The 12,108-nt window shown below is 39.0% G+C and overlaps 1 protein-coding gene across 2 annotated transcripts in view; it reads right to left on the bottom strand.

Moving 5' to 3' along the window:
* Nucleotides 1–12,108, bottom strand: part of TENM1 (teneurin transmembrane protein 1) — a gene marked incomplete at both ends in the record, with an annotated part of 234,187 nt that overhangs the window by 126,116 nt on the left and 95,963 nt on the right. For both annotated transcript variants that reach the window (XM_082289581.1, XM_082289582.1), the window contains one exon: nucleotides 3,806–3,958. In XM_082289581.1, the coding sequence (XP_082145707.1) occupies nucleotides 3,806–3,958 (153 nt within the window). The remainder of the gene's footprint in view (nucleotides 1–3,805; nucleotides 3,959–12,108) is intronic.

Genomic DNA, 12,108 nt, shown 5'->3' with positions numbered 1-12,108 from the left:
GCTTTGTGTCACCAAACCCACAGCAAGAATGAGGAGCTAGCTTATAACACCTCATCACATAAATACATCTATTTTTAGATCAGAAGCTTGTAATCTAGTACTCTAAAAATACACCACTTACTTAGTTTGAGAGTTAAAATATTTCCAAATTGCTGCTTTAACAATGTTCAAGGTGAGACTACTTCTGCCCAATTTGCTTCACAGAAAAAATCTTGAATGTTGAGTTTTGAAAGAGAATTAAACTTCCTCTGTTGGACAAGGAAAGTGGATCCCTTCCCAACCCAACCCAAAAAAAGATCCTACTTGGCTTATGTAAATTTAAAAACCTTCTCCCCTATTTCCAATACTCTAGAGATACTCAATCTTAATGATCCTTGGCAAGCAGTTACTGTGAGTTAAGTAAAACACTATGGAACTTTTTGGTGATATCGACACATGGTAATTAATATGATTCAGTTACAAGACAGTAGAGCACTAAGTAAACAGCCAGGGACACAGTATGATCTTTGACATTAAAAGGCATTATTGGTCAGTGTTCAAGGTCTTTAACATACAGTAGCTACTTATTTTTTGAAGTGAGAAGGTCTGCTTCTTCGTTGAAAAGAAAAAGTGTTGTGTCTTCAGTTTGGGTGAATTCTCACTAACTGATATTATCAAATTACGCTGAATATCATATTAGTGTTGCTACGTACCTCGGGAGTTTTTCCACATTTGGCTGAAAATACCTTTGCTCTAGCAACAATTTAATATAAGCTTTAAAAAAACCAGATGCACTTAGATGTCCATTTACCTCATCCCACGGGAAAGAAGTGCATGCTGCTGTTCACAATGCTAACAGGAAAATATACATACTATCTACCCCTACTGATAGGACACAGTTGCAGAATCTCTACCTTTCAAATGCTAATTTTTCAGACAACCACAGAGCATGGAAAGGCCACTGGAGGGGCCATGTCTGAAATGCATATTTTCATATTCACTGAGCCACTCTGCTTTCTTTACAGAAAAAGAATTTAGCTTTGCTTCTGTGTTTAGTTGATCTAAGCAGGTATTTGGCTGTACAAAAAAGGCACCTGAAGACACACCCCTCACAGACTATCCTTGTCTACTTTCTTGCTCTCTCTTGAAGAAGTCCAAAATAAGGTTTAAAATTACAGTGCTGCAATACAATTCTGCTCTTGTAAAAGCATTTTTTTTATGACGAAGTATAATTTAATTATCTATATTCAATTCCTTGTACAGCTCGCAATCTTGCCAACTAGGGTATTAATTCTTCCCTATGCTTTCTAAGCAGGGTTTCCTCAGAAGTCTAAAGCAGAAGATAGATTCTTAATCACAGGTTTCTCTCAGCTTCAAGAAAGAAAAACTCTGAACAGCGTGGTGCCAATTACCTCCACAAGAATGTATCCATATGCTTATTATTAATGATCCTGAAACAATCAATTTCCTTGTACTCCCCTGGTAAATAGCAGCATCAATAGGATATCTGACTTTTAATCACATAACTACATATTAAAATGTCAACTCGTAGCCATGGGTCAGTGTGTTATAAAGTGATTTCTTGAAGAAATCTGACTTGCTGGTTTACAAACTTCATTTTCATTAAAAGATTAGTTAAAATTTACGCTTTCCAAGTCTGGAAAAGCAGTCTGTGCTACTGCATTGAGTTGTGAAGATGTGAGGTCACAGTATCTGACAGCAGTTATTTATCCCTGTGAAATTACATCAGAGGCTTAAAGTTTACAGCCAGTGCATCAACTTTCTGTAGTATCCTGCTGTAGGGAAAGGAGTTGCCTGTTTCCAAGTGCTCCTTTTCATCACTTCTAGAGGGAGAATTTGTTATGAGGACTGGGAGTAAAATTACTGATATATATTAAAAGTGATGTAAAGAAAGAAAATGAGCAAAGAGCAGCCAGAGCCAGACTATGCATGTACTAATTCTGCATGATTTTTCTTGTGTTTTTCCAAATGTGTACTCCTTGCTAGCTTTAACTCTGGATTACATGTTACCCCCAAAAGGTGAAAGGGGACAAGTAAACAACAGAGTAGGTCTGTTCATGACTGACCTCTGAAACTGCTGGGTATGCCCTCAATGAAATGGCTCTGCTATCACAGGACTCTGTTCTTTAGTGTTGTGGGGTAGTTGTATAGCTACACTAAAAACTGGGATTCCCAGGAGCAAGGCAGGGGGTTTGGGTTTTTACCTACTACACTGAGTCTTTATTGACTTGCATATTCTTTTCTCTGTTTCCAACCATCTAATTTTTAAAGATTTTTGATATTTGATGTTTTTTTCTACACATCCTTCTTTGGAAGCCAAATGCATTGGAAAAGCTTTTATTAAATCTGTAATATATTGACATAATGATTTTATGCAGTTGAGAAGAACTATTTGAGATATTTTCCATGGTGCACCAGGACAAAAAATACAGAAGTGTATAAAACGTTTACTGCAATTCACTACCAATCCATTCTAAGGGATGAAATAATGGAAAACAACATCATTGTCTCCTTACACGTATTTCTATTGTTCATTTATCTAATATGATCTCTATCTTGTTGTGCCACACTGATTTGCAAGATTATTGATGTGCAATGCAATCCTCCTTCTGGAGGGACTGGTACAACAATGTCCCACTTTGCTGCCTATTTTCAGTCACGGATCTTGCCTAGAACACGAAAAATCAGATTCCTGCTCTGGTCTAAAATTGGAAAGCTCTGGAAGTCCCCTATCATCGCAGAGCTACCAGTACAATTTTACTTTCCTCCTAACAACTGGAAAGATTAGGTTTCATATTCCACTCCCATTCACTTTGATCTGATCTGATTTATCCACTTTTTCTGAGTACCATAAAAAGAAATGGGAAAGCCATCTGCTTTTTCTGGTCAGAAAGCATTGTGACAGTGGTTGATGGGAAGCATGGGCCAGAGCTTGTGACTAATACTGGAGCAGGTGATCTAACAGCATTAAACGACAGGACTTAAGAGGATGGAATCACACATCTCAGACAGTTCCTTCTCTCCATTGCACACCCTGGCTGCACAGCCCACTCCTTTCCTGTCCTAGCTCTGGTGCTTCAAGAGTCTGGTTCAGCCACTTCTGTGGCAGAAGATGATTTGCATCATGACTTTAACAAAGCCATTTTCTGCTGCCATGGAGGACTGACGTGGCCTGGTTGTGCAGGAGGCAACCCCTGCAGTGGGCACAAGGCCACAGGGAGCGGCAGAGGGAGGAGGGAGGGCAGAGCAGGGCTGTACCCCCGGCAGCAGGGAGCTGACAGACTGGCTCAGGCGTTTTGTGAAGCCGTGGTAGATTCCTGGGAGCTGATTCACTGTGACTGGGTCAGCCAGGACGTGACAGGATGCTGTACATATTTATCTTATGCCTTCAAGAACTGGATGTCTTGAAAAGCATTAAGATTTCTACTCTTCTGCACATTCTGACCTGTCAGCACACAGGGGTTCACTTTGCCTGAGACTGACTTTGGTCTGCAGGACAGGCACAGCGCCAAGCCCTCTGCACCACAGGGAACAAGGCAAATGTGGTCTCCCCTCCCTTAAGACAGAAGTCTCTTCTCCCACTGTGCTACTGAACCTTCCTTTTCTAATGCACTGGCTGCTAATTTCAGTGAGAGTTCTGCTAAAGGAACTTACCTGGTTATGGGCTTTTCATACCTGTTTTAAAATTATGCAAGAGAAGATAGAAACTGGACTCAAAATACTGTCAACATGTAAAAAATACAGGCTCTGAACAGCACTAATGTTTAACTATTCATCGTGCATCTGGCTTCTCATTTACACATACCTTTTTTTTCTGTTTTATCCAAAGCTTTTCCTCCGATTGGTGAGTAAGTAGTATCCATGGATTCTGTTCCTTTATTTCCTTTGCTAACTCCATTTTCATAGAGTTGCCCTTCCACAGGCTGTAGTTGCCAGGTTAAACCAAACAAGTGTACTGCTGCAAAAAAATGAAGACCAATTAATTGATGTCTAAACTACATCACCTTCAGTGAGACTACGAAAGAATGATACGACCCAGTTTCTGCAAAGTCAAGTATTGCTTTGTTCTGTTAGCAATAAATCAGAATTTCAAGGGGGTTAATGAGCAATTTACCATTTTACCTTAAAACTCAATGTTTAATTAGTTTCCACACTTTCTTCTGGAGCTCAGCCAGGCCAGGGTGATGAATGTCTACAGCAATTAATGGAATTACTTGCAATTAAAAGGATAAAAGCTGAATAAATTCAATATTGTGTGACAGATTCTAATGCTATATCAGTGGTGTCCCTCAGCTTTTGGCTGTCAAAGATCTCAGAATTTGTTGACAAAAGCAATGACACCAACTAAAACTTCTCACCCTTCCAATTCAGTTTGAAGTGAAACTGTGCCCACTGCATTCTGAAACCTTTTCATTTAGGTTAAGCATTAGCAAAAACATTGACTCCAGACTTACTCTAGAATTACACTGCAGATAAAAAGCTGGCTCTACACCTAAAATATATGCAATTATTTTACAACACAAATTAACAGAAATATAGTTGTTATTTAAGTATGTACTAGGAAATCTACTAAATAATCCCTTTAGAAAGTTATAAGCTATCTTTATTGCCATACACAGGGGCTGCCTACTCTACTTTGCCTGCACAGCCATTCATATTTTCTGCTTTCCTTTCTTTGTTTCTGATCTGAGGCCTTGAAGGATGATTGGAGAAAGACAGCAACAGAGGATCTTATTTTAGTATAATATGATACTACTGCAGTTGGTCTAGACAATTACCTAGGTCTTACTGAGAAGGGCATATTATTCCAAAGGAAAGGTTGCCTTAGCATTGAAGTAACTCAGCAGGGATGACTGATGACCCACTAAAATATGGATTGAGGATGACCCCCACTGAGGAGCTGAAATTGTCACATAAAGAGCAAAGCCCGAGCAGCAGCTCTTTAACCACATGCAGCAATTTGCACTGTGTAGGATCTGCCCACAGTGGGAGCCTAAAAGTCAATATATTTGCTCATCCTGAACCATGTAGGAACCTCAGAGACTCCCAGGAGAAATAAGTGTGATCTAGAATGGGTCTTGCATTAAGAAAGTACATGGTTTTATGCTGCTCTTGTACATACTTCAAGGAAAATATCTCAATACAACCAGGAAACTTGGAGACCATTTCTCATGTGTTTGGCCACAAGTCTCCCTCGCAGGCTGAAAAGTTAAATTACAAAAATTTAACAAAATCCTAAGCCTTGAATGGATTCCTGTCAAGGGCTTGGGAAAAGTACCACAAGAATGCAAAGCTGCCAATCTACAGTCATTAATTCCAGATCTGTGCACTCCTGGGTCACCCAACTACAGATACATGATCCAAATCAAGCAAATGAGAGCATGACTACTGAATTAGTGAGGTGACAGTGGTTGTGACAAATTTACTGCATCTCAAACCACTCACTCACCATCAGTCTGGACTCTGGAGACACTGGGCAGCACATATTCACTCCCCAGAGGAGGTATTAGAAGTGTACTTTTAAGCTTTTTGCTGTCAGTGGTGAGATCTCAAGCCTGGATTGCTTTGTATTCTATGGTCTTGAAATCATCAATGGACCATGATAATACTTTGAACAGGGTTTTGCAGTCAGATCACAGAGAATTAAGGTCTGAGTTTTGAGATTCTTAATGCAAAAAAACAAAAAGCAGCTAGAGAGTAAGTGCTTTTGCTCCTGGCTTGAGCTTCTGGACATTATTACTATTTCAAGAGTTATTAACAACAAAAGGGAACACAGTTCAATGGGACTGATAGCTAAGGAATGTACATTTCATTTATACTAATGCAAACAATTATATCAGCACTTGAAACAGATCACTAGAAGCAAAACAACTGCACACATCAATAATAAGCTTTTAGTGGTTATGGAATCATGAATGTAATCTAGTTGCTTTCTTACACTATTCCCATTGTTGTCATTATTCATTTCCTAGGACAGCATCTGCACGTGCTGCAGAGGGTATGTCACAAAGTCAGGGCTGAACGTGTGTGCACCTTTTCCTTGGTGCACGTCTTTGCCACATTACACACTCTGTGCATGCTGTCATCCACTTGCACCAATTCTAATCATTTACTGGCTTTGTCTTTCTTCAGGCTGGGGAAGTGCTGTTGTTTTCATAGCTCGTGCCAAAGCTTGGCAAGCTGGCAAAACTATCTGTATCTATGTTTGACAGTCAGCTTCCTCCTTGAGAAACACCAACTGTGCTGCAGAGAGGATGGTCTCTGCCAGGCTCGGATGTCTCATCCCTGGGAGGTGACATGGGGCACCAGACTTGTGCTAAACAATGGGCACAACTGAGGGTTGTACAGCAAAGCATGTGGCTGCGAAAATAAGATCTACATGAATTGATCTGAATGACTTCTAGCAATGGAAAAATCCAGTCACCTTGCAATCTTAAAATAATTCCTATTTTCATTACATTAACTATAGCTATTGAGAAACTACCTTCAGATCCGTGTCACTCTGGGAGTAACCAGGCCACAAACACCAGTAAAGGCATTAATTCCTAGAGATACCTTTTTCAGAAGTTAACTACAGGGAATAATAAATCTTTATTTAGTAGACACGGAACCCTCCCTAACCTTTTCCTTTTCTGTGATACTTTTCTTTTACCTGGGGTATACAAAATTCCTACACAGCTTTTCTCCTACAACATATGTACAGCATGTTTTAAATACACACTTATTTCACCAAATAAGATTATATAAAACTTTCAAATCTCCGTTTCTCAAATCTCTTTAGAAATAAGTAGGCATGTACTGAATTTCATTAAAAAGCTCAAAAGAACTTCTCTTTTGAGTTATTCTCCCTTTGATTTTTTTCCAATGGATTTCTGGCTTTTACAAAAGGGGCACAGAAAATGCTGTGCAATTTAAGTGGGCCACAATGTCATTTCCCACAGCATAAATCCATTTGCAAGGTTCTCAGCTGTATTTCCCATGTGTAATGCCCAGGTGTAAGATCCTACTCCACAGAACAAATAGGAGATGATACCATCACTCTGTCCAACTTAGTACTGGGCTGGACAAAAAGGAGGGAGATTCACTTTCTGATGAATGTCTCTGCCCTTTCCTCAGAGCTGAACCTTCTGGAGACCTTGACTGCAGTGCCCTTGAGGGTTGGCTGCTGACTAACAGTATGAAACCCACCATTAGGACTAAGGATGCATTATATGATGTAGCTCAAGCTTACACAGAACAGCCTTTGAGGTTTGATGACTACACTTACATTACAGAAGAAGCAAAAGATACTCTGGCTCTGCCTATCTGGCATTCAAAAAAATTTCTGCAATCACATACCCTGCATTTTGCAGCACCTAAAATACTTCAGTTACTAGTAGGGTGCACAAGGTCACTGCTGAGCTGCTACAGTTTCAGGCAATACCAAAGGACCAGCAGGCAAATGGAGATGAAACAGCTTGTTAGCTGGCACCATTGCAAAATACACACTTTTGTTAGGAGGAACTGTGGTGAGTCAGCAGGAGCATCAGCCCCTAACTTCCATCAGCTGGCCTCACCAAACTTCTCTGACAGCTGAGTGCAGTATTCTCCCTGCTGGTAGGAACTGCACTCATCTGAAAAGATATTCTTTCTTGGCTTGCTTGAACATCCAGTATAATCCCATGTCAATAATTACATTATTACTTTGGTCTCTGCAATCTATGAGTCACACGTTGCCATGAGCAGAGTTGTACATTGCTTTCACTGAGGTGATCTGGAGGCAAAATTGATCTGAAGGCAAAATTTGACCCTCTTTACATAATGTCGGGGGATAGGGCTTACATGATGGATACTACCATACCTATATTTAATTTATATTTTATTAGATAGCCCTTTTAAATTCAAAATTTATTTTAAATTCTAACACAAAAGTAGACACAGTTTTGTTTTTTTTTTTAACATGCATTATTGATGTTATGGCAGAAGCTAAATGTGGAGGAATCTGTAGTCAGTGGATTTGAAGATCCTGGAGGATGCCACAGGATTATGTGGCATATTTCTTTCTCACCACCCTGCCACCCTTGCCCTGGCCAGGCTACACAGTGGAGCTGTACAGGGTGGTTTTAAATGACCTCTCCCTCTCCAGTACAGAAGATCCTAGTCACAGTACAGAGTTTCTCTTAGCTAATTTATTAGGTAAAAAAATAATTATTAGGTGTAAAACAGATCTCTTGCAGAAAAAGAAATATTAAAGGCCTACATCATCTACCCTTTCCATGAATTTCTTTCATGGAACCTCTCAGCAAAGAGACGAAAAGTGAGTGTAACTTTATGCTGCCTAAGGGATTTTCCCTACTTAGAGGCAGGTTTTTGTTTCTTCATGTTACTGCTATAAGTGAAACCAGTATGGGCATGTTCAGAGCAAAAGCTCGGGTCTTTACCTCTGAAGTAACTGACCAGATCACTTATTTTGTTCAACATTTAAACAAATTGACAGTTCCAGACTGACTACCTCATCCCCACACTGTTACAGCATACTCAAGTAAATATCCACAAAGATACAAGTAATTTTTTCAGAACTCACTTTGTAAACTGGATTAACCCACCATCTGCTAGGAAGCCAATGATCTAATTTAATTTATTCTTATCTACCTTCTGTGTAAGCACAGCTTGTCAACTCCGGTGCTACATGTTTGGCAGAATATGAATAAGAGCCTTGGCTCCAGTGCAAAAGAGACACACAGTAGTGAGGAGATGTCAGAAAAGTCCTGTGCAATAAGCACTTACTACCTGCGAGATGAACTTCAAAGGACAAAAATCCTGCAAATATGAAGTCTCTCCAAATTGCTGACCTCCACTAAAGGCTTTTGTTTAGCTTTCTCTGCTGTTTTACAGAATCTCAGTAGATCATCCCCCTGAAGCCCAGACCAGAAAAGCTGTAATAGAATGTGTATCAGCAGCTGACTACTCTTTCTGCACCTGTTCTCACTGCCAGAAAATTATTTGTTTCTGTAACTGCTAGCAGGTCCTGCTTATAAAACTGGATTTCACTGTGGCATGAAGCCACAGATGCGTCAGTGTCACAGTTCCAGTAAAGGTGAATTAATGAGAAAAATACCTGGACACAAGTAAGAGCCAGAATCGAAGTTCTGATTCTGACCTTTAGAAAAAGTGATCTTCTGTAAGCTTATTTTACAAATAAAATACTATTCCATTCTGCTGTAAACAGATTTCAGAATTTGAGACTGTTAATATTTGATTCAGTCTTCAGAGTATTTTTTAAAATCCACATTAAAGTGGTAAATTATTTTGACCATCTAAGGCATTTAATGAGGCCTTCTTCCATATATTTGTTACAGCCATCTTAACTCTCAGCACTCTCCTCTTTCTCAAGAACTCTTCTCTTTACACCTAACATATTTTTATACCTGAAAATACAAATATATCCCTCTCTCCTGCAATCCTCCTACAGGGATGATGGTTTCATTTTTCATTACAGAGTCATATTTTAGACTTAGGAACAAACAAAACCTAGTCTCGGGTGACAGTAAGTGTGTCTCCTCTGAGTACTTAGAGGTTTGTGACAGTATCAAGCTCCTCTGTAAGACCCAGGATCCAAGAGAGCAGACACCACAATTCCCAGCTGAGAGATCCTGATGTGTCTGTCTCATTGAGAGTTCTTCCAGTAAGGAGTTCAGTGGCATTTCAGGGTTATGCATTTGTATCACAACGTTTGCATAACCCTGAAACACCTAGCACTGTTTACTATACCATTATACTCTTCAGTGTACAACAGTGTATTTTCCCCTTGAGCCTTCTCTGCATAATTCCTATTTTTGCTGCTGTTATACATTGCCTAAAGTGATGCAACCAATGTTACAAATCTATGCACTGAGATACACAGGTCCTTAAAATTTGGCCTGGCCTTTCCCAATGTTGAAACCATCACTCCTCTCCCTTGTACACAGTGAGAAATGGCAGGTCACAGTGTCAGTCAGCACAGGGGCTTTAATTTCCTTACCCTCCATGTGAATATAATTTAAGACCCAACACCCATCTCCAGTGCATGCTCATAAATAGTGATAATATCATGAAGGATAGGGACGACTTCATATTCATACTTGAGAATTCATTTGTACATAAAATAGTCATTCTGTAGTCAGGGATGGTTAAATCCAAGAACATGAGATGCAATTTTCAGAGGCACTGAACATTTGCATCACCTGCTGAAATCAATAGGAACAGTAGGAGTTCAGCACCTTTGATCAACAGAACCAGTGATTTACAAGTCCAAATCGGCTGCTAATACAATGGTAAAGTATCATGGAAGAGAAATCCTACTCACTAATGGGTTAAAAATAACTACTAAATGAGTAGCCATATCCTCCATTGTATTGGGCTTAAAGGAAATGATGTGGTGTTGGAAAAAAACAGAAGAAATACTATATTTCTTATTCTCTTATATTTCCTTAATTTACTCTTAATTTTTTTGGCAAGAGTCAAACTTACCAAAGAACTGCTGGTGGAGCTGCTGTAGCTCCCCATGCATTGGTGAGAGGCACCAACATCACCTCCCTGAGGTGTGTACCAACTGCTCACTTGCCTCGCTGCCCACTTTGTGGGCAAATTCAACAACTGTGCCCCAGATTCACATGATTTACATTTCTCAACACACAGGACAACAGAAAATGAAAGCAGGAATTTCTTCCATAGAAAATAATCCAACACATTTACAATTACACCTCCAACAGTTTGAAGACCAAACATGCACTTTATGAAATAAGGTTTTTTTGGAGTAACTACTATTATTTTAGAATCTATTCACAGAAATTACTCCCATTGAAGTGAAAATATGTGTTTTACTTGATAAAGATTTTCAATAAATCTGCTGTTACACAAACATCAACAGTGTTCTCTAATTTCCTTACTGTCCATATAACAGTCAAATTAATTTCAGAAAGGCCAAATAGTAAACACAGTGATTATAGGCCAAAAGAGGATTAATGGAGAAGTAGTATTTTTTTTTTAACTGAGTAGTAGTTCAAAGGAGAGAAAATACAGAAGAATTGCGTGTTCTTATGTAAAAGCTTTGCTATTGAGTCTCACAGATAAGAGGGAAAGGCTGAAAAACAAAAGAACAAAACCATTTTGCTAGTTTACCTGTTATTGAAAAGAGATCACAGCTTAGAGCACTCTGGCACAGGCCTCAGTTCATTACAAATATAAGATCCACTTGTAAATTTTGATCAGGAATAAGCTTTGTGTCTCTAAAACTTTGGAGATGTTCTGACTTGAGGCTGAGATTTGGGCCTCTTTTTAAAAGTAATGTTTAGCTCAAGCATTTAATGGCAGTGAAAAATATTTGAAAAAGAACATTTAAGTTCTTAGATTAGGAGAAGAAAAAGCTTGATATTAAATTTTGATCAGCATTCATTTTGCCTGAAATTGTAGGTCATGGTAAGTTGATGCAGGCTGTGTCAAAAAATACAATGATGAAAACAATTTTCGCTTTAAAGTCTCCCTTATTCTTTCAGTAACAACTGCTGAGCTGATCACAGGTTAAGTTTGGTCCTGAAATTAAAACAAGTTTTGTTTTACAATTTGGGCCCATGTCTGTAGTGATTGCTCAGACACAACTTCCTGTGACTTGAAGAAACCTGATGGAGTGAGGGATCTGAACCATAGTGAGCAAAGAGAAAACACTCGAGGGAGTGAATTTTAACTTCAGAGTGTTACATACGGTCTGAATTTCGATATTCAACTACTCGTTTAAAACATGCACACTTAAACTTTTCATGTGAAAAGATATGCAAATATGCAAGACTACAGAGCCAGTGAACTTCTGAAACAGTTTATATGCTATGATTTAAACCTAGCAAAAGGGGAATAACTAAGGTATCTGAGTCGTAAGAAGAGACCATAAACTTATTTAAATATTTAGCCAACCAGAGATGGGCAGCAGGAATATTCACTGGGAATAAGCTAACTAATACTACCTGAATCTGCAGGAAAGCTCATGCAACAGAAAAATTTCTGGGGAAAACAAGAGCAAATTATGGCATCCTGAAAAGTTTTCTGAGTTATAACTCTAGGTTCAAAAATTCATATTTTTTCCATAGAAAACATAAA

Source organism: Coloeus monedula (assembly GCF_965178545.1).
Source record: "Coloeus monedula genome assembly, chromosome: 12".
NCBI classification, from domain to species: Eukaryota; Metazoa; Chordata; class Aves; order Passeriformes; family Corvidae; genus Coloeus; species Coloeus monedula.
This window is presented reverse-complemented; position numbering and strand designations above follow the sequence as displayed.